Source organism: Colobus angolensis, unplaced genomic scaffold (assembly GCF_000951035.1).
Source record: "Colobus angolensis palliatus isolate OR3802 unplaced genomic scaffold, Cang.pa_1.0 Scaffold37, whole genome shotgun sequence".
In the NCBI taxonomy this organism is placed as follows: domain Eukaryota; kingdom Metazoa; phylum Chordata; class Mammalia; order Primates; family Cercopithecidae; genus Colobus; species Colobus angolensis.
The window spans coordinates 5546184-5573215 of NW_012117043.1; the positions used below are offsets into that span (position 1 = coordinate 5546184).

Below are 27032 nucleotides of genomic sequence, written 5' to 3' on the forward strand. Positions count from 1 at the left end.
GTGTGTACATAAAGGATAAAATATGTCTAGGTTAGAATGAATATATCTATATATTGTATAGATGTATTCCATGCGTATATACATATTCCATATTGTATATATTCTTTAGAGAGAATATTCTAAATCCTCATTTTCAATCCTTTAGAGGAAGCTGCTAACTCTAAGCAAACCTCAGACCAGTCTCTAAAAATAGCTTGCTTTGAAGACCCTGAAGCCAAATTAAATATGTAGCCTTTGAAATTTTGTCTGTTGAGAGCATGGTTACATGTAAAATGGATAACCTTAGGACAGTACCCGCTCTGTTTTTTCCCCCCTCAAGTCTGCTCTTCTACTCATTATTTTAGTTAATTGTACTTAGTGGAAAACAGTTAAGTTTGACCTTCTTACGGACTGACCTCTTTCCCTCTGTTTTAGCCTTGTCTGAGGCTTGTCTGTTTCAGCATGTGGGATATGAGTTTTTTTCCTGTTAAATGGTTGCGGGCTCATCTCTCCTCAGTTGTGTTGACTATGTTGCCCCTTAAGAATTTTAATCTACATGATGGTCCTTCTGTTTTTTTGTCTCTCATTTTCTTTTTTTTCTTTTTTTCTTTTTTTTTGAGGCGGAGTCTCGCTCTGTCACCTGGACTGGAGTGCAGTGGCCGGATCTCAGCTCACTGCAAGCTCCGCCTCCCGGGTTTACACCATTCTCCTGCCTCAGCCTCCCGAGTAGCTGGGACTACAGGCGCCCGCCACCTCGCCCGGCTAGTTTTTGTATTTTTAGTAGAGACGGGGTTTCACCGTGTTAGCCAGGATGGTCTCGATCTCCTGACCTCGTGATCCGCCCGTCTCGGCCTCCCAAAGTGTGTCTCTCATTTTCATTTTTGGGTTATTTGAAAATCCGTGCCCACTGTCAAGTCAAACGTTTCTTCTATCAACAGTTGTTATCATTTCCGTATCCTCCATATCATGTCGGTCTTTTTTAGGTTGGAATTTTGATGAGCAGGCCTGTTCCCTCCTATGTCATATGCTACACCAGGTTCACTGTCTATATTTCAATAAGTGTGATAAAATAATCATTTTGTTGAATAAGTTGGTGTATTGCTGCTATTGTTCTTCTGAAGACAGTTTTCTGCAGGCTACATTAACAGGCAGTGGAAATGCATGCCAGGCTACATCCTAATGGTTGTGTCTTCCCATCAGAAAAAGATCCTTTTCTCCCCTCCCTGTCAAATGAAGGCTTAGATTTTAAAGACAATTACAAAATAAAGAAAGTGAAAGAGAAGAGCTGAAATCACAGCATCTGTGGTTTTTCTCTATCCTTAATAGTGAGGCAGCTTCTTAGACGATTTTATTATAACTTGTTGATAAAATGTTTATAGTCATCCCTTTGCAGTTTGTTTAGAAAGCAGCTTCTAAGCAGCATTTCCTGCATCATCTATAAACTTTTAGCTAGAGAAACCACCTTTCTTTTTCTCAAGCTGCAAAAGCAGTCTACTCTTTTCTTTTAGTTTAACACCTGATCTTTATAGTGAGGGACTAAGTTACATGATCTTTCTTCTAAAAGAATATTTCTCAGATATTTGTGTTCTATAGCTTTCTGATTAAATTGCCATAATAATAGAATTAGTTATTACTCAGTCACAGGGAACTGTGACTGTTTCTAGGAGTTCAAGTGTACACAATAATAAACTGTCCCTCATAAAGGCGTGTAAGGGGTAACTTCATAGCTATTGCTATGGTAGTGGATTTGGATGCATCTGACTATGGAACCAGATCTCTGATCAGAAATAGTTTGAGTTGTATATATATTTAAAGCTAGGGAACTTAACATCACATTATATTGCCTTGTATTGACAATCATCTTTCCATTATCTTTGGATAAGTAAGACATGCTTTGACAGACTATTTGGCTGTCTCAAAGTCATTATCTTATATTTTTTTCCCAAAGGAATTTCAGATCCTGTTTAATATTTGCTAGTTTTGCTAGGTACTGAAGGCAGAAAGGGGTTGCAGTGGTATCTTGTGAGGAAGGAAATCAGTGTTTCTTATCCATTTTCCATATACTGTCAGTCTGTCCAAACAGACTTATTATATGGCAAACCGATAAAGAACTTTATTTTCCTCTCGATATACTTGCCTGCACAGCACCATGTGCCACTTTGGAGAGCTCTGTGGTGGAGTTTCAACTCTCTAGATAAGGTGGAATAGCTGAACCATTGTGCCTCCATAGATTTTCACAACCCTGAAAGTAACAGCAGTTGGGAGGATGAAAGAGGGCTATTTCCCACCCACCCCAAGAGTCCTAAAGTTCAAAGACACAGCTGGTGTTTCAATGGAGCCAGTGCATCTGGATCAGCCCGGTTACTAGAGAGGTAACTATTGCGGGTACCCTTCTTGTTGTTATTCTCAAAAGTGTTCATCTAGGTGGCCCTTGCCCTTCCCTGTGAATCATCTCCTCAAGTCCCTCTACCCTTTTGTTGGCCTGCTTTGAACTTCTTGTGTGTTAATCTCTTTTACAAAGTAAGACCTCTAAGCATAGGATAGGAAGTGCTCCAGGTGTGCTGTCACCCACGCTGTGTGAGAGTTGTTGAACTGTCTGGTTTCTGCGTATTTCAGAAGTGCAGTGATATCTAAGTTCTTACTTTACTTGATTTCTTCTGTTTCTCTAATCACCTTCTAGATTATTTCTCTTCATGTACATAATATTCAATGCTTTACTTTTCTTCATTATTCTATTTGATATCAAGTCATAGATAAGCCAAAGACATGTTCTCTTCTTTTTTTAAGGCTGTCTTCTAGAAAAGCATGCGGCCACATTCTAAGAGATTCTCTGGAATTTCTTCTAAAATTCACCATCAATGGATAGGGTTTCCTTTTGTAGTTTTACCTTTCAAAGCTTACCACTGACTCACATTCTTTCTTTCATTTTATTACAACCAAGATTTCTAATTGTGTTCTAAAAATCAAACTGAACTATTGCCTTTCCTCAGGAGAGAAGGGTATCCCCAGTAGAGAGGAGTCTAGGGAATGCTGGGAGCACTTCTCTGAAACAACCAACCACATCCAATTCTGTTTCTTTTGGAGATGGAGTCTTGATCTGTCTCCCAGGCTGGAGTGCAGTGGTGCAATCTCGGCTCACTGCAAGCTCCGCCTCCCGGGTTCACGCCATTCTCCTGCCTCAGCCTCCTGAGTAGCTGGGACTACAGGCACCCGCCACCACAGCCAGCTAATTTCTTTGTATTTTTAGTAGAGATGGGATTTCACTATGTTAGCCAGGATGGTCTCGATCTCCTGACCTCATGATCCGCCAGCCTCAGCCTCCCAAAGCGCTGGTATTACAGGCGTGAGCCACCACACCTGGCCCTCCAGTTGTGTTTCTGTTTAGGGCACTGCCCAAGTAAAATGCATATGAGTTATGATCTGTTGTAGAAAGCATTACAATGAGTCTCAAATATTAAATTAGTCAGTTTCTTAACCTACATTGTAATCAAAATAGTGCAGTTGACTCTTGAACAGCACAAGGATTGGGGCACTGACTTCCTGCATGTCAAAAATCTGCATATAACATATGATACCCCCAAAACCTAACTATTAATAAGCTACTGTTAACTAGAATCCTTACTAATAACAGTAGACTAACATATTTTGCATGTTTTGTGTATCATATGCTATGTTACAATAATGTAAGTTAGAAAAAAGAAAATATTACTAAAAAAATCATAAGGAAGAGAATTTTTTTTTTGAGATGGGGTTTTGCTCTAGATGCCCAGGCTGGAGTGCAGTGGTGCCATCTTGGCTTGCTGCAACCTCCGCCTCCTGCTTTCAAGTGATTCTCCTGCCTCAGCGTCCCAAGTAGCTGGGACTACAGGCATCTGCCACCATGCTGGCTAATTTTTGTATTTTTAGTAGAGATGGGGTTTCACCATTTTGGTTAGGCTGGTCTCAAAATCCTGACCTCAGGTGATCCATCTGCCTTGGCCTTCCAAAGTGCCGGAATTACAGGCATGAGCCACTGCACCTGGCCCAAGGAAATGCATTTCCTATTCATTAAGTGAAAGTGGATCATCATAAAGGTCTTCCTTCTCCTTGTCTTCACTTTACTAGGTTAAAGAGGGAGACAAGGGGTTGTTCTTGCTGTTTCAGGGGTGTCAGAGGCAGAAGACAATCCACGCAGTTCAAACCTGTGTTGTTTAAGGGTCAACTGGAATGTCAAGTGTACCTCCTCCTCAAGGTAGATAACCCAAAGAAGAGTCTTTTAACACGAGGGCCTATCCCCCACTACACAGGGTGGGTCACCAGCTGCTCCATAATAGCAACATTAACCTGCAAGTTAAGACAAGAGAATGAAACAACCATATCCAATTGAAGCTTCAAGGAAACACAAGGTACTAATGATTATTATATTCACATACGGATAAAAGAGCATGAATTACATCCTTTGTTGCCAGAGTTTCTTGTGAGAGCATTTTGTGCTAAGTTATATGCTGTTCTCTACATTAGGCCATGTATGGAGATAAAGAAGCCATATAACCCCCTCCCTAGGTTTTGAAGACAGGTATTCCGCTTTGAGAGAGCTGTTGTAGTGATAATAGTTTTGGAATGAGTGTGTAACTGTCTTACTTTAGATTTATATATCTTAGTTGTAGGGACTGCCATTTATTTCCCTTCCATATGTATTCCAGAGGTCAATGGGGACTTAATAAATAAGAAGTAAAAATTACTATTTTCCTAAGCTTTTCCAGCATTATTTGATGACAAGTTCATTTTTTAGTCATTAACTAGCTGGCTTCCCATTATATCTCATGATTAATATGAAGTATGTATTTGTGCGAAAAACATTTTGATAGTTCTTAAACAGATACCGTTTAGTCTCTTGGGATTCACCCCAAAAAAGAAGTATTTTCTTAGCTCTCCCTACTTCATTTACTATTATTTTTGAAGTTTCCTACTCTGGTCCTGCTCTGTCCTGTCCTTAAGGTGATATTCTTTTACAAATTGTGTGCATATCCCTTGGGGGGTAAATATACTTTCCTCCCTCCTCTGATCACGGCCCCATAATAATTAGTCCATTCTTCTAGATCCACTGTCTTAGGGGCTGCTTGTTCTATTATGTGGTATAGATTTCTGTTTCATCTTGAGGGTCGTTTTTCTACCCCCATCCTTTAGCTACCAGCTGCAAAGACTCTTACATACACCTCCTAAATTGCTTTGAAAGGAATCTGGTTCTGCTGGCCCCAGTTCTGACCTTGACCCTCTCCCCAGTCCTGAGTGGTCCTGGAAACTCAGTGTCCCCAGCACCTAATTCATGCTGATCCTCTGACTTTCTTGCTGGCCTCTGGAGAGACAGAGAGCACATTCTGAACACTCCTCCTTTTGTGTCGGCATCTCTGTGAGGTGCTTTGGAAGGACTCCAGCCAGGCATGGAAGGGCTCTTTGATAATATCTGACGGGTGGGTAAGAATTTCAGGCACCTAGCCAAGATACACATTGCCTGTAATCGTTAACTCAGCCTGTAAACAGTTCAAACGGCACTGAGAGGCCGTCAGTTATTACATTAGAAGAAGCCTTTCATCTCTCTTGCTCAGAAGCCAGGGCGTCCAGCATTGGCCCCCACTGTGGTGATTGGAGCCATGGTACTCTGTGCACAGCCACCAAAGCCCAAGACATGCAGGGACACACAATGGAACCTGCTCCGAATGACTGACTTTCAAACTTTCAGCAATGGAGCAATAACTAAATCATTAATTTCCTTTTGTTCTGCACCTGGCTGATGCTGGAAGGAAAAAAATGTGTTGGACAGTGGGGAATGGGGGTGGTGGTGGAGAGGTGGGATCCCTGACCAGGAATAAACAGTGGCGAAGGAATTTTCTGAATTGGAAATTTAATTTTTCAGCTCAATTTTCCAGCACACACTCATGTCTGAAAGCTCACCCCTCATCCTTTTTATTTGTCCCTCTGCTTTACGATCTTTCTAGGTTTGGTCCTTAGTGTACTCCATATCTCCAGTTGGCTTCACAATTACTCAGTATTACTAAACCCTGGTGCAGGGCACAATGCTGGGCCCCGGAGGGCCTGAAGGAGCATAAGATAACAAACATTCCTGCCCTCAAGGTGCTTACTAATGGAGCCCCTTCAGATACTCTAGATACATACTAGAGAACTCTACCTTGAGAGTATACAGTGAGTTTCTACAGGACTTTACAAGGAGAAAGAACAGCAGCATGGACAGAAGTGATCAGGGAAACTTCATTCCACGAAAAACAAAAAGTTTCAGTCCTTTGTTTAAAATTTGCTTCTTTTCTTTCATGTTTCTCACCCATTTTCTTTTGCCTTTTTCATTAAATTGCTACTTTTGCTAAGCAATATTGAGTATTCTAGGCACTTAGTAAATGGGATCATTAAACCTCTTTTAGAATTTAGCTGAGGAGCTAGAATTTAAGTGTTCTGGTATCAAAGGATGGTACAGAAAAGCCAAGTGCAACTTATTGTAAGCATCTTAATTTCAGAAGACCCTTTTCTGGTTACTATTTCTAAAGATGGTCATATGGTTTTAAGGCTACTGTTGCTGAAACAGTGTAGATTAGGCCATAGGTTTTAAATAGCAGGTGAAATAAAATCCTACACTCACCAGGATTCAAGGTGAGCATCAAAATTGCAGGTTTTACCCTTTATACCAGAATCTCACATGTAAAGCAGCTAGAGTTTTTTGCTCTACAAAACAATATCTTAACATTTGCCTCACTTTCTTCAACTAAAGAAAAATGATAGGGCCATGTGACATTCTTCTAGAAAATTAAAAAAAGAAAAAAAAAGGATCTGCCTTTTATAACTTGACTGGGGCCCTCATAACTTATTAGTTAGAAAGCTCTGACCTCATGCCTTCTGTTTTCTTTGTTTTATATTCCGTTTTGCTCAGCTTTCGGGGGCACTGTTTTATTCCCTTTACATATTCTGGATTTGGGGTTTGTCTCATTCCCACCATTCACATTTTCTTTGCTGATTCTGAATGTAGCTTTGGAGGAGCATGGATAAAATAAAAGAGTGCAGAGCTTGAGGATGAGGACATGCCGCCCTGCAGCCCGTCATGTGCTCTACTTCTGATTTACCAACTGCAGAGATGAGCAGTGTATCCTTTTTCTCATCTAAGACAAGTAATACTTTCTTCCATGGAAAAAGCAGTAGTTCAATCTTAAAAAGAAATTAGGTCCTTTAGAAGAATTGAAGCACTAAGGCAAACTAAATCAAATTTTATTACCATTTTGTCCAGCATTGTTATTTGTTCATGGTAAACAGGAGAGTAGTAATTTGAAAGCATGTGTTAGATCATATTTATGTAGTAGAATTGTAGACATACAGAATTTATAAGATACAAGAAAGCTTTGAAGCTTCTGCAGATGTTTCAGATCCACTCAATGCCCTGGTTAATATTGAGATCATATGTAAATTTAATATGATGGGGAAATAATGGAGGAAGCCTCTGTTCTTCTACCTGAACTTAGAGCCTATCTTTTGGGAAATGACCAGTTTTGCATATTGGCCTCCCACTCTGGTGGCTTTCATTCTACATGTAGTAAGGAAACTGCCTAGAATTGTTTTGGACCCTGTTGGTCAATAGTTAGCAAATTTTAGCATATATCAGAATCAGTTTCAGAAGGCTTGTCACTCAAACTCCAATTCCTATTTCAAACTGCCTTTAAGATTTAAATGTTCATTCCTCATTTAGTATATCAAGACTGACTTAAATTTTCCCTACTCTAACTTCTTTTTCTAATTTCCCCATTTTGTTAATGCAACATCTTTTTTCCAATTCTCCAGGTTTAGAACTTTTAACTTCTCCATTTCCTTCATCCTTGTACTCCAATCTGTCAAGTACTTTTAACACTTCCTTCGTAATTTCTGTGATTCATTCCTTCTCCTTTTAACTATTACTACCAGAGTTCAAGCTCTCATCATGCCAGTACTAGATTACTGGAACTCTCTAATTGATTTTCCTACCATTAATTTTCTCTTCATTGCACTAGTTTACTCTGCTATTAAATTGTTCTTCTTACAGTACTGTTTTGATAATGAGATCCTCTTAGGAATTTAGGATGATTCCTTTTTTTGCATATGAGAGCAAGCTTTAACTCTCATCTTGGCATGCAGTAGCCTTTGTAATTTGATCCTACCTCAGCTATCCAAACTATCTTTGCAGATCTATTTTGTCAGTCAGACAAGTCTTCCTGTACCTTGAAGACTTGGGAGAAACTGCTCAAGAACCTTACTTTTTCTCTCACCTGGCTCCTGGTTTCTTCTCAAGTAAGCTCAGAAGTTTGAAAAATCCATTTGACAGATGCCAATGGACTAGATCCTGTGGCTTTTTTTCTCCTGTCCAAATTCTGTCCTCTTTAAGGGTGAGCTTAAGATCCATCTCCTCGACAAATCCTGTAGGTCCTACAGGCTTTACCACACAATGTGGCCTTTGATACAATGTCATTTTGTACCACCATTTACTTTGTGAATATGTTATCTTCCCAGTGAGACTGTACCACCTGAGTTGGACCTAACAGTTTAGGGAAGAAGATAGGTGCTCATCAAATACTTGCCAAGTAAGAGGCCATATTTCAGACCCATTCTGATGTACCTATGAGGGAAATCTCTGTGCATGCCCATCCAGCATTGCACTCAGTGGTCACATGAAGTGAGTCTCTGTTTCTTTTTTTTTTTTTTTTTTTGAGACAGAGTCTCGCTCTGTCGCCCAGGCTGGAGTGCAGTGGCCGGATCTCAGCTCACTGCAAGCTCCGCCTCCCGGGTTTACGCCATTCTCCTGCCTCAGCCTCCCGAGTAGCTGGGACTACAGGCACCCGCCACCTCGCCCGGCTAGTTTTTTGTATTTTTTAGTAGAGACAGGGTTTCACCGTGTTAGCCAGGATGGTTTCGATCTCCTGACCTCGTGATCCGCCTGTCTCGGCCTCCCAAAGTGCTGGGATTACAGGCTTGAGCCACCGCGCCCGGCCGGAGTCTCTTGTTTCTTGACAGGGATCACTTGGGAGCCATTGATCTGCCCTGTCACAAAGGGTTTGGGGGAAACTATTGTGGCTGTCATTTTAGGGAGAAAGATGGCTCCAGAAACAGGTCCAATAATGCCCAGGCAAGGAATCAACTTAGTAACAGACGGCAACTCTAGTAGTTAGGTATTTGGCTAGGAAAGGGGCTTAGCCTCTGAAGTATTTCAGGTAGGTGTTGGCTTAGCAATTACATATGCTGCTACTTTCTGAGTTAAATTAAACCTGCCTAAAAACAAAAGTATGGCCTGATGACTGGGTAGTTACTCCTGTACCCTAAGAACTCATTTATAGGCATCTGCACAGAGGTACCCACCCGAACAAACATTAAGAAGAAGCAAAGGAAAGTGCCTGAAGCATAGTCATTGTGTCAACAGAAATATCAGATAAGGTGGTTTTATGGAGGGGGTGTGTGTGGTGGGAGGAAGAATTGATGCACCTGTGGTTGGTGATTAAGAAACTTGGTGCCACATTATATGGCACCATGAAGCCACCTTATGTCCCAGCCACCCCATGGTGGCTGATGTCATATAATTACCCATTTGCTAACTGGGCCAAGAGGAAATGTATTGGATGAAAGCCAGAGTAAGATAGTTATATCTTAGCTGAGCCATGTTCAGAACTATTCAGAACTTTTTGGATCTCCTTTTGTTTCCAGTGAAGCCATTGTCATTGTCAATCTAATAGTAGTTGACTTTTATAGGTGTCTTGCACTTTTTTTGTTTTGTTTTGTTTTGTTTTTAAGACGGAGTCTCTCTCTGTTGCCCAGGCTGGAGTGCAGTGGCACAATCTTGGCTCACGGCAACCTCCGCCTTGCAGGTTCAAGCGATTCTCCTGATTCTCCTGCCTCAGCCTCTTGAGTACCTGGGATTACAGGCACCTGCCACCATGCCTGGCTAATTTTTGTATTTTTAGTAGAGACAGGGTTTCACCGTGTTGGCCAGGTTGGTCTCGAGCGTCCGACCTCAAGTGATCTGCCTGCCTCAGCCTCCCAAAGTATTGGGATTACAGGTGTGAGCCACCGCGCCCAGCCAGGTGTCATGCACTTTGGTGTACCCATTCCTAAGACAAATACATTCTCGTGTAAATGTATTCAAATGAGTTCCCATGGCTCACACAAGCTGCCAAATTATGATATCTCCTCAAGCAGGAACAGAGTCCAGACAATTCCTTTTGGCTGAACTAGGACTAAACTTAATCCCAGACTGACTCAGCTTCTCTGTTAACATTGTTTGAAATTCTGATATCCCTCCAGAGGTTGTTTCTAAAGAGTGCTTAGTGTGAAGTACGAATCACAAAGAAATGGACCAAAATGGACCTGGGAGACCAAATATTTTCAATATTAATTTAGCACACATTTATTGACTGCCTTTTACGTTAGAGCATTGTGCTATGCGGGATTGTAAAGAAACCCCTGCCCTCAATTTAGTAAGTAAGAGTATAGGCCAGGCATGGTGGCTCACACCTATAATCTCAGCACTTTGGGAGGCCAAGACAGGAAGATCACTTGAGGCCAGAAGTTTAAGACCAGTCTGGGCAACATAGCAATACCCCCATCTCTGTTTATTAAAAAAAGAAAAGAATATAAAGCAGAAGGTGAAAATTACCATATGTAGATACAAACAAGATGTTTGGGGCATTTCAGATGAAGAAGAAGAGATTCTTCATGGAAGAGGTAGCATATGAACTTGCCGTTGAAGGATATATAGGATTTTAATAAGTCACAGAACAGAAATAATAGGCATTCCAAGAGAATATGAGAGAATAGTGAGTAATCCAATTTATTTTGGACTAGTATGGTACATTGAGGAGAGAGGTGGGGATGAAACTGAAAAGGTAGAGAAGGGAAGAAACACATACTTCTAAGTGATTACTATGTGCAGGAACTGCTGGTACTTTAAATATGTTACTTCATTTTATTTCTGCAATGATCTTCTTGCATGGTGTTTTTTGTTGTTTTTGTTTCGTTTCTTGTTTTTTTTAGGGACAAGGTCTTGCACAAGCTGGAGTGCAGTGGCACAGTCATAGCTTGCTGTAGCCTCGACCTCCTGGGCTCAAGCAATCCTGTAGCCTCAACCTCCTGAGTAGCTGGGATTACAGACATCTACTAGCATGCACAGCTAATTTTTAAAACATTTTTTGTAGAGATGGGGTCTTGCTATGTTTCCCAGGCTGGTCTTGAACTTGTGGACTCAAGTAATTTGCCCATTTTGGCCTCCCAAAGTCAGGGGATTACAAGCATGAGCCACCTGTGCCCAGCCTCCATTTTTAAAAGGAGACTTAGAGAGATTAGGTTACCCACAGCTTGGAAGTGATAGAGTTGAAATGCAAAACCGAGTTGAAATTTAAAACCAACTTGTCTGATTCCAAAACCAGTACAGAGCACCAAGGCCTTGATGTGACAGGCTATGGAGTTTGAATTTAATTCAGAAGACAGTGGACAGCCACTGATAGTATTTGAACAGGGCAATGATAGGATCAGTGCTGTGTCTAGGAAGATTGTTCTTGAAATGACAGAGAGCTTTAGAATGGTGAGAGACTAAAGACTAGTTAGAAGTCTGTTGTAATGGTTCTGACTCCAGAGACATAGAAAAGGTAGATCTCCAAAGACAAGTGATGGCATAGTCTTTGCAATTACTAGGAGGAGGAATCATAATGACTGTGAGGTGCTCAGCCTGAGTCTCTAGGTAAATGGTGGTGCCATTACCTGAAATAGGTAAGTTAAGAGAGGTTATTGGCTTAGGGTGGAGTGTAGGGAGAATGTGATATTTGGGTTTGGTATATTTAAGTTTGAGGTATCAGGAGGACTACAAAGAAATAATGTTTAACAAGCATTTTGAAGTACAGAAGATTTGACTTCAGATACCAATTTGGGAGTCATAACTAAAGATACTGGAGTGAATAAGAACTTCAGAAGAGAGATAAAAGAGATCAGAGAATACATCTTTAGGAAACATATATATTTAAACAAGAAGGAGAGGAAGAAAAGTAAGAGGAAGAGGCAATAAGTGAGGACAATCAGGGAAGTGGAAGAACTAGAATAGCATTATGTCATGAGCAACCCGTGAAGAGTCAAGAAGCGCGGATTCATCGGGTCAGAAGTAATTTAGGGCTCTTTGTCTTGCTGTAGTATCAGTCCCTTTCTTAGGAAACAACTGACATCATGAAGTTCAAACACATTTATTTTTCTATGTCAACTCTGTTAGGGAGGAAATTCAGCAATCAAGAAAACTGTTTTCCTGTTAAAGATGTGTTTGGTGGTCATATTTTTCATTTAAGCTTGTGAGAGCTCTCAATTTTACTACCAGCAAAAGAAAGCAACATTTTGAAGTATTTCACTATGTCATCGGAGGTTTAGTTCCCAAGAAAGTTCTTGTTGTGTCCGTGCTTCTGCCCTTTTACTCTGTGCTTCTTCCTGGGGTCTGTCAAGTCTCCCTTCATTAGATTTAGTACCTGAAATCAATGCCCAGAAGTCAGGTCACAAGCCCAATATGCATTGCATTGTCTCTTCAAGCCTCAGTTACCTAATTTGTGAAATGAGTGGTATTAATAAAGAGAGTAAAATTGCTAATGAAGGATTATAAAGCACTTTGCTAATATAAAATGCAACATCAAAGCTGAATAATAATCTTAATTTAGGGTGAAGGGTTCCATTAGCAGAGTAAAAATAAAAAGGACAAAGGGTAGTGTTGCTTTGTACCTTGATAACAGTGTACAAATCAAAAGTGCTGCTATTGATCCTCATTGCCCTGTGAACTCTCAACCCAGGAATTTGGCTCCCCTCCCTAACTCTCTAAGTACTTCCCTTACCCACTCAGTGTGGTTATGGTACCTCCCTGAATCTTCTGACAGATGTGAACAGGAAATTCTATTCAGCAGAGCCAACTTGATAACTGAGAAGATTCCTCTCTCATTTATCAGTACTTTGATTATCTTTTTGTGTCTCTTACTATTTGTGCTTAGCAAGAAAAATAAAGAGGTTTGAACAATTAAGAAGTAACAAAGAGCTCATAGTTCATAAAGAGCAAGTCAAAGGATGTCTGGAATATTTGAACATACAACTGCCTTTGGCATGAGGTGGCCTACATAGGTTCTCAGAGGCAGGGTAGGCTGGAGAGCTGATCAAGCTGCTGGGAAGCTGAAACAAAGGTGGGGTGGTGGAATCAAATGTCTCTTTAACTGAAGTCTTTAAAACTTGGGCTTTAGCTGGGCACGGTAGCTCACACCTGTAATCCCAGCACTTTGGGAGGTCAAGTCAGGTAGATCACTTGAGGTCAGGAGTTCAAGACCAGCCTGGCCAACATGGTGAAACCTTGTCTCTACTAAAAGTACAAAAATTAGCCAGGCATGGTGGCACATGCCTGTAATCCCAGCTACTCAGGAGACTGAGGCAGGAGAATCGCTTGAATGCGGGAGGCGGAGGTTGCAGTGAGCCGAGATCACGCCATTGCACTCCAGCCTGGGCAACAGAAAAAAAAAAAAAAAAACACCTCCAAAAAACAAAAAAACTTGGGCTTCAGCTGGATGCCGTGGCTTATGCTTATAGTCCCAGCCCTTTGGGAGGCTGAGGCAGGAGGATCGCTTGAGGCCAGGATTTTGAGACCAGCCTAGGCAACACAGGGAGACCCTGTCTCTACCAAAAATAGAAATCAAAAACATTAGCCAGGCTTGGTGGTATGCTCCTGTATTCCCAACCACTTGGGGTACTGAGGTGTGATCCTTCCAGGTTTGGGCCCGGGAGGTCGAGGCAGCAGTGAGCCATGATTACAGCACCACCCTCCAGCCTGGGTGATGGAGTAAGACTCTGTCTCAAAAACAAACAAGCTTTAACTTTTTTTTTTTTTTTTTGAGGCGGAGTCTCGCTCTGTCGCCCGGACTGGAGTGCAGTGGCCGGATCTCAGCTCACTGCAAGCTCCGCCTCCCGGGTTTACGCCATTCTCCTGCCTCAGCCTCCCGAGTAGCTGGGACTACAGGCGCCCGCCACCTCGCCCGGCTAGTTTTTGTATTTTTAGTAGAGACGGGGTTTCACTGTGTTAGCCAGGATGCTCTCGATCTCCTGACCTCGTGATCCGCCCGTCTCGGCCTCCCAAAGTGCTGGGATTACACGCTTGAGCCACCGCGCCCGGCCTCAAAAACAAACAAATAAACAAACAAAAAAACGTGGGCTTCAGATACATCCGCTTTTCAAGGAATAAAGGATAGAGAAAAAAATGTAATTCATCTCTCATCCCACCAAAGCTAAGAAAAACCCACTCAGAAAAAAATATGGAATATTATCGGGAGTGAACTGCTTCTAAGTTGTCCCAGAACTTTTCTGTGCAGATCTCTGGGCCAAGTCCTCATAAAATTTTGGTAGGGACTGAAGTTCACTGCAGACAGCTGACACTATGGCCTGAAGCCAGTGGGGAGCAAGAGTTTCTTTCTGTCAATACTGCAGGGATTTTTTTTTAAATTGTTTGTAATAGTCTCTAAATGGCTTCTCTCAAAAAATAACCTCTCAATAAATCTGGGAGAGAGACTGAAGGGCCCAAAATGACAAGAGAGTACTTCCAAAGCCATACAGCAAGAGCAAGTTAGTCCATTCATTCCACATTCGCCCAGTATTTATGTGCTGTGTGCTGTGCATTCCCATGCGCTGTGTGTTGTCTAACGAATGGCCTTAAGACCCTGTGCATTCAGCATGTGTATACACTGCTGTAGCCTACAGTCAGGTATTACTCTCCTGAGAGCAAGACTCATTCCTTTGGGGTGGGAGGCTGTTGCTTTCTTCCCCATTCAGGGTTATGCATAACTTAGCAATACATTGATACTGAGAGGAGACAATAAAAGAGTAACGGGATGGGTTATTAAACAGGAAGATTCTCCAGAAACAAGTGAGTTTTGTTCAGGGTTGTGAAGGAGATCTAGGCATGATGGTGGAAAGGAAAGAAGAGAACTCCGCCTTGTGATGAGGTCAAGACACTCTAAAGCTGACTTTGAAACTGAAACTTACAGGGAGTATGCAGAAAGTTTCTGAAGAGAAAGCAGAAATCTGAAAATAATCATATCCTGATAAAATGACAAGGCAACCACCAAATTTATTTTACATCTGTTTATTAAAACGGATGATTCAACATGCATTTTTCTGAACATCTACTGTGTGCATGGCATGATGTAAGTGATGAATAAGACCTAGTCCCTGATCTCAAGGAGCTCAGATTCTACTTTGCAGGAAGGAGGAAAGAACTAATGTTTCATTGCCCTAAGAATCAGGCATTCTGCTGGAGGAAATAGGTAAGAGGGTGGGTGACAATGGAGCACTGACCTACAGTAAGAGGTAAGTGTCATTTAAGAATTTTGAATAGATGGCTTTAGGGGAATATATGAGGGAAAGTATTTAGTTCTGGGGACTGAGGGCTGGTCAAAGGATTAGAGAAGGGCCCAATTTGGACTGGCATGTGGAGTCAAGGGCAAAAAGAAGTAGAGAGCTATAGGATCGGAGTTCTCACAGTCTTTGGCTCACAGGGGATAGGAGAGGTGCCATTTTTTTTCTTTATAGAACCAGAGAAATAGAGAAACGTCCATGGGAAGAGAAAGCAAAAAGAATTTGTCAGAGAACCAAACTATCTTCCCATCATAGGTTTTCTGTAAAAGACTTCTTAGGAGCTAAGATAGTGTTTTTCTGCTTTCATTCTCTTTAATGCCTAGAATTCTGCCATAAAAGGCTATTTATATATCTTACTTTTTAGCTCCTAGGAGCGCAAGAGATGCTACTATTGGGAATTTCTAAAATATTCAGAGGATGGAAATACCAGCTGGCACCAATGCTGAGATATCCAGGCACCATCCATAGAGACCCAGTGAAATGCTAAGCCCCAAATGGCAATCCCTCCCAGACTCTCCCAGAGCCATCTCACTTTTTCTTTTATCCCCTGCCTGGAAGGCTACACTGTGGGTGGGAATAAAAATCCACTCTCCTGTTGCATCTAGGCAGCTGCCAGCAATCTGTTTGCCTAGTTCTTTGCTGGCAAATCATTAAACAGTCCCCCCAAAGCAGGCCTCTTCCCTAGGGCCACCCCATGGACAGAGATTCAGAGCTGTGGTCAAAGGGCTGTCAGCAGTCAGGCTGGAGCCCTTGGGCTATCTCCAACACAAGCCCTTCCTGGCTGTTGCCTCTTCTGAACAGAAACCTCCTTGGCCTAATGTCAACCCCCCAGTGGCTTCTAAGGAGAGACTCTGGGCATCTGAGTTGGCTGGTGGCTTGAATAATTTTGTCCTTTTCCTCCTGATGTAATTTCTGAGTGCAACTACCCCTGTGATCCCTTTATTGTTTCTTTATTGAACCCCAGGCCCATCCTCCACATTTTTCCCACTTTGCAATGTAAATACAATATTGTGTGTTACTGCCTAGGAACTGGGGACTGGGACCAGCTGAGCAAGCTTCATAGCTTCATTCCATCCCCACTTACTTGGTGCCAACGCAAATCTGAGCATAGAAGATTTCATTGAGCCAGCCCATTTGGAGATAGTATCTGCCCTCAAAGGGCTTCTAAGCCCCAGGGCAAGCCAGTTGTGGAAGAGAGCAGTATGGAGCAGAGTTTGCAGGACACCTTGAAATCCCTACAGCCTCTGAGCAGGAGACTAAGCCTGAAAGACCTGGAATATGTGTGAAGTAACCATGTTAATGAAGCTCTTTCACACCCTTGCACTGAAATCACCAAACTTAGCAATGCTCAAGTAGCTCTGCCGGTAGTCCAGATGGGCCTCTGGCTTATTTAAACAAATGATCTGGTTTCCTTAAGTTTCATTTCTTTGGTGTTTTTCACAGGGACTGTCTGGCTTTAGTCTTTGGCCTTTTAAGCATTGAAATCTTAACCTAAATAATTACTCAAAAATAAACACTTATCTGCTTCTAGTAGGTTTTCAGATTCCTGCCATCTCTGGCATGAGTTTGGCTGGAACAGGAACAGCAAAATCAAATCATAAAGCAAACTGTGTCAAGGCTGTTTGCAAGTAGCACTTTGGGTTAGGTGTGAGAGTTCAGTTAACTACTTTGTTGTGGCAAGAGTTAAGACCATGCCTCAGAAGGGCCCTGGACAAAGCCTCTATAGACCTTATCCTGGGCATGTGGGAATTAGATATTACCCCTAGCAATACTTGCCATCTGTGTCAAGACTTCAGCCTTTCAGCAGAGGACTTCTTTGAATAAGACCTAGCTAAACAAGGGGCCTCAGTGGTACTCCCTATAAGATGGAGGTCAGTGAGGGTCACAAGATCTTTCCTGGGACAGTGATCAGAAGTCAGCTGACTTCCCAGGACCAATTAGTATGATTTTTGGATGGTTGAGCCCTGAGTTCCTCACCTGGTGGAGAAAAGGAGTCCAGAACACATGACTGGGTTATCTTTTAAGGTCTTGATCTTCATAGGCTTCAGAACTTGGTATTCTATTTCATGGCCTTGCTTCTAAAGATCCCTGATGTAACTAAAATGATATTTGATGGGCTCCCTCTTCTTTGCTTCTAACTTCATGAGTAGCTTCCTAGTACCTTTGTAGCTAGAGGTCATTCTGACTGAGTCAGGACCAACCCTGTTTCTGAGTGAGAATATAATGATATAAAAGTTCTACTTCTTGGGTGGCTGGGATTTTTCCTCCTTCTCTCTGTCTGATTAGTGCCAAATAAACTTTCTTCTCTGATATTACTTTATTTCAAAAGCAGCTCAGATAATTAGCTCTTCTTCTCCTTACCTTCTTCCACTTCCTTACGAGTGCACTTATGATCTGTGAATCATCATACAAAGATGCTTGTCAGCTCTCTTGCTCACCAGCACCCCTGTGTCCCTAGGGAGGTTTCCTCAATCAAGTGAGAAATCATGGAGGCCTCTTCATCCATCCCCTGCTGGTGTGCACTACCATCAGATGGCCCAAGGTTATGCTTCACCCTCCCCACCAACATTATTTTCTTTCGTAGCTTAAAAAATTTACACGAAGCAGGAATACACTTTTCTGGTAGAATAATTTTTTAAAAAATAGATAGCATGCTTGTAATCCCAGCACTTTGGGAGGCTGAGGCAGGAGGATCACTTGAGCCCAGGAGTCCGAGACCAGCTTGGGCAATATGGTGAAACCTTGTCTCTACAAAAAATACAAAAATTAGCCAGGCTGGTGAGGCATGCCTGTAGTCCCAGCACCTCGGGAGGCTGAGACAGGAAGACTGCTTGAGCCCAGGAGGTTGAGGCTGCAGTGAGCTGAGACTGTGCCACTGCACTCCAGCTTGGGTGACAGAGTAAGAGCATGTCTCAAAAATAAATAGAGTAAAATAAAATAAATAGATAAAGAGAAACTCCTCTTGACAATTCCCCAGCCTCCCAACTTGATTCATGGAAAAAGTCAGTCATCCCGAAGAGATAGTGACAAGTTTATATAAGGTTTTGAAAGAGGTGTTGAGGTTCCCAAATCTAAGCCCTGAACAATAACCATTAGGATCTAACCTGTAGATGTGAGCCTTGACTCCCTTCAATACAAGGCAAGGTGACTAAGTTGGGCCTCAGTGGTGGGCCCGTTCTGGTGCTGGGATTCGGAAGCAGCAACTTCAGGCCAACCTGTTTTTTTCCCACCCCCGTATCTGCAGGAGCTTTACTTTATGATGCCAGTGTGTCCTCCTACCTAAGATAAAAGTTCAGGTAATGGAGGTTGCGCAGGAAAGGATGATTGTAAAATCTGAAAAGAGGAAATGGGGAGAATGATGCCTTTGATGCCTGGCCAATGTTCTTGATTACAAAGGCAAAATTGTAGCAAGCAGTAAAGTTACCTGTCCAAGGCCTAGTTGAAGGTCTGTACGTGGAATCAGAGAACTAAGAGAGGATTGCAGCAGAGGTCGGTGGCAGGGAGGGGGAGGAGAGTACCCGGGAAACAGGAGACAGTAAAGAATTGCTTGCAGAAGCACACACCCAAAGAGGAGGAGATGCCATGGATAAAGGGAGACCAGCATTAAGTTCCAGGCCCAGTTGAGCCCTGAAATGCCCTTTGTGAGGAGGTAATGAGATCACATGGCTTCCTTCATGGGAAGGAGGCAGGCTGAGAACTGGAAGAGCTTGTTCAGTGGGGTTTGGAGGTCTGAGAACAGGAGGGAAGTGACTGTGGATAATGAGCTGTCCCAGACTGTACCTTGCCGAACACTGGCATTTAGAGGCACTGTTGATTACCAAAGAAGGGGGAAGTTCAGAAAAGGCCTTGTCCCTTCCAGGAATAAGAAGGAACTTTATTATTATAGATGCAGTAATAAAAACAGCTGCCATTAAGTGAGCACTTACTAAGCATCAGGCTTTGTGCTAGGCACTTATATCCATTATCTCCTGTCTACACGAAGCATTTTTGTTCCCATTCCAAAGATGAGCAATATGAGACTCAGAAAGATTAACATGCCCAAGGTCACACAGGTAAATTATGGGGTCAGAATTTGAACCCTAGGTCTGTCTTGGGAGGGAGGGGAAAAAATCAGAACAAATAAGGAGGACAGAGGGAGAACAGACTCAGGAATATGAAATACAACACACACCACCAAAGGACAGTTCACGTATCTTTACACAGAGGGTATAAAATGTGTATGCAAAGCTGAATTCTGAGTCAGAATGACCTAACTCATGCTTGAAAGCAAGTGCCTCTTAATTTGCCCCTCATGGCAGCCTGTGAGACAGGGGTGTCCTAACTCCTGGCCTTTGAGGAAGTCAAATTCACCAAGTTTCTCTGAGCCCTCCACAACCACACCCTTCTCAAATCAGGCAAGCTCATTTCTCTTGACCCCCTGGTGTCACTGAGGGGACAGGTGGCCCAGTGTAGAAATCATGTTTGCATCTTCGTGATTAGGAGACCTTGCATTCCAAGGAGACAAATGTATTTGCATCTGTTTTCTCAAGAACCCGCCTCCTGGCTAAAAATTCCTTGGAGGAAGGGCAAAGACAGCCCCTGTGATATACCCAAGGAATGCCGATGCTGTCTTTCTTGCTAGGTGCTGAACTGAGTCCTAGTTCAAATGGCTATTATTTGTTTTTAATTTGAGAATACTTGAACAGCTGTCATTGTAAAAGAGTCAAACCATACAAAAATATAATGAATGTGATTGTCATGCCACAGATATGATTGTACTAGAAAGATCATGTTACTTTATTTTCTTTTTATCAAATCTAACACCAAGGTCCTATCCCATTAGCTGTGTAGACATTTGTTTTCAGAGGCACTTCTCCTCCCAGAGTAGAACAAAAGTCCCAGAGTTTTAAGAAAACCAAGATATCCAAGGGACCCCTCTGACATTTATCCATGCTGGCCACCACAGATACGTTCCTTGTCCAAACACAGGCGTTCCCTTGAAATCCACGCAGGCACATCATCTCTCCCAGGGCCCAGCCTCCTGGGGTCTAGTACTCAGTCCTCCAGGGACCCCCTGCTTCTGGGGCACAGGCTACAGCTTCCCACTACTCAGCCTGGCTCCAGACCCCTCACACTGACCCCTCCTTCCTGCCCTCCGGGTTCTGAGACTTTGACCCCTCCCTTCACCACAGGCCCTTCTGCCTTCAGGACACTCACACTTCCTCAGTGAGTTCAGTTTTTTCTGCAAAAGCCAGGAAGGGAGGAATTTAAACAACATTTGCTTTTGGCAAATGCCCCTGAGGCAAGGAAATAGAAGGTGAAGCCATCTCCTTGGAAGGGAAGGAGGGAAAAGACATGGAACAAAATATAAATAGCTGTCGTTCCTTTTGATTCTACAACAGCAAAAAACAAAACATGTCATGTATTATCCTGTGATCAAAGTATTCAAAGCAAAACACCAAAGTCCCTCTTTACTGCCCCCTCTCAAATTCCTCTCCCAGAGCAAACATTATCAGGATTTGAGTGTACTCTGTCTTGTCTTCATAGTTAACTATCGTCAATTATCTGGTTGTAGACTTTCAACATTTAATCAACAAATATTGAGTGCCCACAAAGTAACAGGCAGTGGGGGGCAGGCTAGACTCAGTCATCATCTGGAGAAGAGAGGAAAGTAAGCTGACAATTACAATGCCGTGGGGTAAGTGTGTGATTAGGGAAATGCCGGACAGAGCAGCAAGTGTCAAAGGTGTTTAGGGAAATGAAACAAGTTATTATTTCTGGAACATAGGTCACAAGGCGGGAAGAGATATAGGAAGGGAATGTTAAGCCATGCGGCAGGGCCCAGACCAGGCAGAGCCTTTTAAGCTATGTTTAAGAGTACAGGCTTTATATCAGGAGCTATGAGGAGCCTTGTAAGAGCTGTAAGTAGAAGAGTAACATGCTCAAGTTAACATTTTAGACCACTTTGGCTGCAATATAGAGAACTGAATGGGATGAAGTGACCCTAGGGAGCAGGTTATGTCAGTAAACAGGGTTGGCAGTGATGGTGGCCTGGATTAGAATAGCGATAGTAAGAATGGAAGAAAGAATAAAATAAGACAAATATTTAGGAGGTAGAATTGTTAGAATTTGGTGATTGATTGGATATTGGTGGTTGGAGTGGGGGTGAAGGAGATGGAGGCTAGGAGGACAACAACTTGCTTGGGTAATAGATGGATGGTGGTTGCAATCCTTAAGACAGCAAACACTGGAGGAGCAGTTTTGAGGATAGAATGATTTCAGTCTTGAACATGCTGAGTTTGAGGTGTTCTATTTAAGATTATTAAGGTAGAAACGTCCAGGGGGCTGTTAGACTTAAGGGTCTGGAACTTAAGAGAAGACCAAGACATATGTAATCACTGACCTCTGTGTGGGCACCGTGGCCATGGGATTGGCTGCAGTCACCCAGAGAAGGCATCAAGAGTGAAAAGAGGCGGCCGGGCGCGGTGGCTCACGCCTGTAATCCCAGCACTTTAGGAGGCCGAGGCGGGCAGACCATGAGGTCAGGAGTTCAAGACCAACCTAGCCAATATAATGAAACCCCATCTCTACTAAAAATACAAAAATCAGCCAGACATGGTGGCAGGCACCTGTAGTCCCAGCTACTTGGGAGGCTGAGGCAGGCGAATCACTTGAACCTAGGAGGTGGAGGTTGCAGTGAGATGAGATTGCGCCACTGCACTCCAGCCTGGGCGACACAGTGAGACTCTGTCTCAAAAAAGAAAAAAAACAAAAAAAAAGAAGAGTGAAAAGAGAAGAGGGTCCAAGAATCCCAGAGGTCACCACCAACATTTTAGGGACTTGTATTTGGGCCCTTATGCTTTAGTAAGATAAATTTTCTTAGTAAATGAGTTCAGGGAAAGTATCATGTTTTCAAAATAAAATGCAAATTGTTCTTAAATATTTTTTTAACCTTATCCTACTACTACTTTCCTTTTTTTTCTAATCTCTACCACTTACTAGCTGTGTAATCTTGGGCATGTTATTTAACCTTTTAGTGCCTCAGTTTCCTCATCTTTAAAACGGGGACAATAAAAATCTCTACCTGATAGTGTTGTTATGAGGATGAAAAGAGTTAATATGAAAAAGTGCATAGAACAATCACTGGCTCACAGTATTTACCCAATAAATATCAACTGTACTGCCCTCATCCTGACTATCATTAGCGTGGAGATGGATGGAGGGTTGATGCTGTGTTCATTTGGAGCGCCATGGCTCCAACAATGGAGTCAGACAGAGTTGAGTTCAAATCTTATATGACCTTGATTTCTCTCAGCCTTAAGCTTCTCTTCAAGTGGCTGTGATAGGGGTAGTGGGGAGATGAAGATGGTTAATGGGTTTAAAAAAAAGTTACAACAAATGAATAAGGCCTAGTATTTGATAGTACGACAGGGTGACTATAGTCAACAATAATTTTATTGTACATTTAAAACTAACTAAAAGACTGTAATTGAATTGTCTGTAATACAAAGGATTAATGCTTGAGGAGATGGATATTCCGTTCTCCATGATGTGATTAGTACCCATTGCATGCCTGTATCAAAACATCTCATGTATCCCATAAATATATACACCTACTATGTGCCCATAAAAATTAAATAATTGTTTTTAAAAATGGCTATAACACCTACCTTATAGTGAAATAATGTCTAAACGCCCTGGCACACAAGAGGCCTTTACTGATGGTTAATTTCCTTCCATTCCTTCTTCCGTAGTTGTCAGTTCAGAACCAGGCACGTTTGGTGACTCACACCAGGTCTTTTTCCTTCCACCTTGCCAGAGGTGTCCTACAATGCAGCACTGAGCTGTAGATGCTGGTTCCCTGTTAAAACCTGGGGAAGAGTACTGGTTAAATATCTGCAGACACGCTGGAGGAGCTTTTCCAAAGTGACTTTCCTCTCCCAGGTGGCCCTCTGGTCAGTGAGCGGCATCTTGGAGAAGGCTGGACCGTGTCGGGAGGGTGGAGGAACAACAGAGCAGAGCCTTCTCAGGCTGCGATTTGTCCTTCCTCAGGGAAGGCCTCCATCTTCTGCTCTGGTGGAGCAGCTGCCTTCGGACTCCCCACCACACCAGACTGTCCTCCACAGTCTTCAGAGAAATTGGTCTCCAGTGCAAATCTGTGGTCCCAGCTCTGTGGCCTGACTCTTGCGGATCCTTCCAGCCTCATGTCCTGCCTTCGCTTTCATGCCAGACCTCACTGCCCACAGTCTACCTCAGCCTCATGCCAGGCCTCCGTTCCTTGGTGCAGTGGCTTCCTCTGCCAGGAATGTGCCTCCCCAACCCTGCTCCCTTTCGTTGGTCCCTGAGGTGAACACATACCTAGTTAGCCTTTCAAGGTAGCTCTCCAGTCACCTCTTGTGAAAACTGCTCTGCTTCCCATATGTATTTTAGCTGCCCCCCTTTGTGCCCTCCCATAGGCCCTTGTGTTGTAACATCACAATGTGGTTGCATGCTTGTCTTTTGAGCTGCTTTAAGGCAGGGAGCCTCTCTTACTCATCATTAGCTCCTCACTGCATTGGACGGAGCCTGACACCAAGGGGGCCTTCCGTGTTGGCAGAACAAAGCAATGAATGGATGCATGGACAGATGGAGAGACTAATACAGCTTGTTGAGACAGGGGCCACAGCTTCACTGATGTAAGAACAACTCCACCCTCATGCCCCAGCCTTTTTCTGGGGGCAGGGGCACATAATAACCTTTCTTCCACACTAAACCTTGCTCACTACCAGACTAGCAGGCCTTAAACTCTGGGAGCAAGTATGGAAATCCCTCCTATTTCAACACCCACTGCCCAGAGATTTTGATTCAAAGCAAGGTAGTACATATTTACTGAGAACCTACTATGTTCAAGGGACCACGGTGACACAGTGAGAGGAAATAGCCTGACAGTGCTTTCAGAAAGTGCACTTTTAAATCCATCATTGACATTATCTTCATAAACATCTTTATAAATTCAAGATTCTCTGTGGTTCCTCTGACGGTTCTTTCTGGAAGTCCTCCAGACTTCAACAGTAGTAGAGGGGGAAGTGTGGGCAGTTCTCTAATAAGAAATCTCTTTCTTGCCAGGGTACGTGGGGTTTCTACTTTATAGGAGGCCCTGGCCCATAGGATTATTCAGGGCCAAATAAGTCATACTTTGTTCTCATCGCACTCTGACATTTTGTTTAGGGAAAATTAGATTCAAATGGGTGTACGAATCGCCATGAATGAAAAGAGACAGTAAGGCAGTCCCATCCCTTTGATGAAGAGAGCCTCAGATTTCTGTCGGCACATTCTCCTTTGTTCAGCACCAGCTGGGCTCAGAGGTACAGGGTCTTGGACAGGATCTGCCATACCCTTAGAGCAAATGGGCTGGGCTGGCTCCACCTCCATGGCATCATTCCTGGGACCAGAGTGAGCTGTCAAGGCTTATGTCTTAGCCAAGCCTCATTGCAAGATAGTCTCACCTCTCTGTCAACACCATGCTTGATCCCAGGATGGGCACAGGGCAGAGGCAAAAAAGGGACTAGTGAGAGAAGCAAGGCAGCATCGAGTGAGAAGACCCAGCCTCCTGAGAAATGGGAATCTACAGGGCAACAGTTGCCCGGGGGCATCCCGAGGAGGGCAGGAGGCACCAGCAGCACCCAGGACTGTCCATGGGGATTCTGAAAGCACTGATACAGGCACACATGGATATTCTCTTAGCCTGGGGCTTGGGGAGCAGGTAGGAGGATCAGGAGGTAGAGAGTCTGGGGCCAGGAGAGGAGCCCTCTGCATCTGGCTAGTTTAGAAAAGTAGGATTGTTGGAGTTGAAGGTTGTTGGAGTTGCTTTGCAGCAAGCTCTTCATTTAGGCCCCCTCTGGGACACCCTCTCCCTCCTGTCTGCCTCCACTACCTGTGTCCTTGGCCCCACCATCTCTGAAGTGACAAACAGTGGTCACTAGCTTACTATGAGGCAATCCAATCATAAGGCATACTCTTTTATGGCACCAAGAGACCTGCCTGGTACCTCCCTAGAACAATGGAGAGGTGTGTGGCTCTCACAGCTCACTCCTGCTGCCTAAAGCCTCCCTAACCCAAATCTGTCTCTCTCTGCAGTCCCACCCCCTGTACCTGTGCAATGCCAGTGATGACGACAATCTGGAGCCTGGATTCATCAGCATCGTCAAGCTGGAGAGTCCTCGACGGGCCCCCCGCCCCTGCCTGTCACTGGCCAGCAAGGTAGACTCATACTTCGCCCTACACACACCCAGAACTTCACCCAGCTCTGGGCTGCGAGAAGACCCTGTGCTCTCTTGTTCCCATGTTTCCTAAGAGTGATGTACCTGATTCCCTTGGGTTTCCCTAACCCATGACTGGTCTGAGAGAAGTGGAAATTCACACCTCTGTTCTTTTTCCTCTGACTAGCACCAGCAGGACTTTTTGACCTTCATCCCAGCATGTTCCCCATCCCACCTCCTTCCCATCACTTGGGAGTTCCTGAGTCCCTTCCCCTGCTCTGCACCAGAGCAAAGAAGGGGTCGATTGAAGGGATTTCTTCTTTTAGAAATATACACTGAGCATGTGCAAGAACAGCAGAAATAGAAATCATTGCCCCACCCTTAAAAAGTTCACAATTTTCCCCTGAGATTGCAAACTGGTGGCCCATAAGCTGGGTTTGGCTTGTAAACACATTGTGTTTAACCCTCACAGTGACTTTTCAATGTGTAACTTAATTGCCACATTTAAAAATTAAAAATGTTTATATAAAAGCTCAGATTTTCGCCAGGCGCGGTGACTCACGGCTATAATCCCAGTACTTTAGGAGGCCGAGGCGGGCGAATCACGAGGTCAGGAGATCGAGACCATCCTGGCTAATACAGTGGAACTCCGTCTCTACTAAAAATACAAAAAATTAGCCAGGCGTGTTGGCAGGAACCTGTAGTCCCAGCTACTGGGGAGGCTGAGGCAGGAGAATGGCATGAACCCGGGAAGTGGAGCTTGCAGTGAGCAGAGATCGCACCACTGTACTCCAGCCTGGACAACAGAGCGGGACTTCCTCTCAAAAAAAAAAAAAAAAAAACCCCTCAGATTTTCAGTTTCTCTAGAAGAAAGCTGCAAAGTACATTGCTACAGGCCATGGTTGGTAGGAGCTGGGCTGGGGCTGCCCCTTTTCCACAGCTGTGGGCCTTCTCTTTTGCTATGCTCCACCCTGGTCCGCTACCTCACAGGACCTTTAGACCTTTGCCTGTGACTCCTGCTTTAACTAATAATAGCAGTTACTGTTTTCTGTGTGCTCACAATGTGCCATGTGGACATGGGACAGATTCTTTGTATGTATGATCTCATTCACTTTTCAGAACAATCAGGAAAGGTAGGCATTATTATTCTCAATTTGACATATGAGACAAGTGAAGATCAGAAAAGTCAAGTAACTTGCTGGATGATACAATTAGGAAGGGATGGAGCTGAACTTTGAATCCAACCCTGTCTGTTTCTCAAAACTAGGCTTAATCTATCTGTGGCCTCCCTTCTAGCTGGAAAACTGAACATATGTGTGGAGTGTAGTTAGATTGTGTGTGGCACACATGGGTATGCCCGCAAGGGTGGTAAGAGAGGAGAGTGACACTCTCGGCCTTTGTGCTAGCTTGTTGTCTCAGGCCCAGATC

The 27032-nt window shown here is 43.4% G+C and overlaps 1 protein-coding gene across 4 annotated transcripts in view; it reads left to right on the top strand.

Moving 5' to 3' along the window:
• Nucleotides 1-27032, top strand: part of RNF43 (ring finger protein 43) — a 64881-nt gene that overhangs the window by 22045 nt on the left and 15804 nt on the right. For 3 of the 4 annotated variants that reach the window (XM_011953691.1, XM_011953692.1, XM_011953695.1), the window contains one exon: nt 25483-25605. The exons of the other annotated variant lie outside the window; for it this stretch is intronic. In XM_011953691.1, coding sequence (XP_011809081.1) covers nt 25483-25605 — 123 coding nt within the window. The remainder of the gene's footprint in view (nt 1-25482; nt 25606-27032) is intronic. 4 annotated transcript variants of the gene reach the window in all.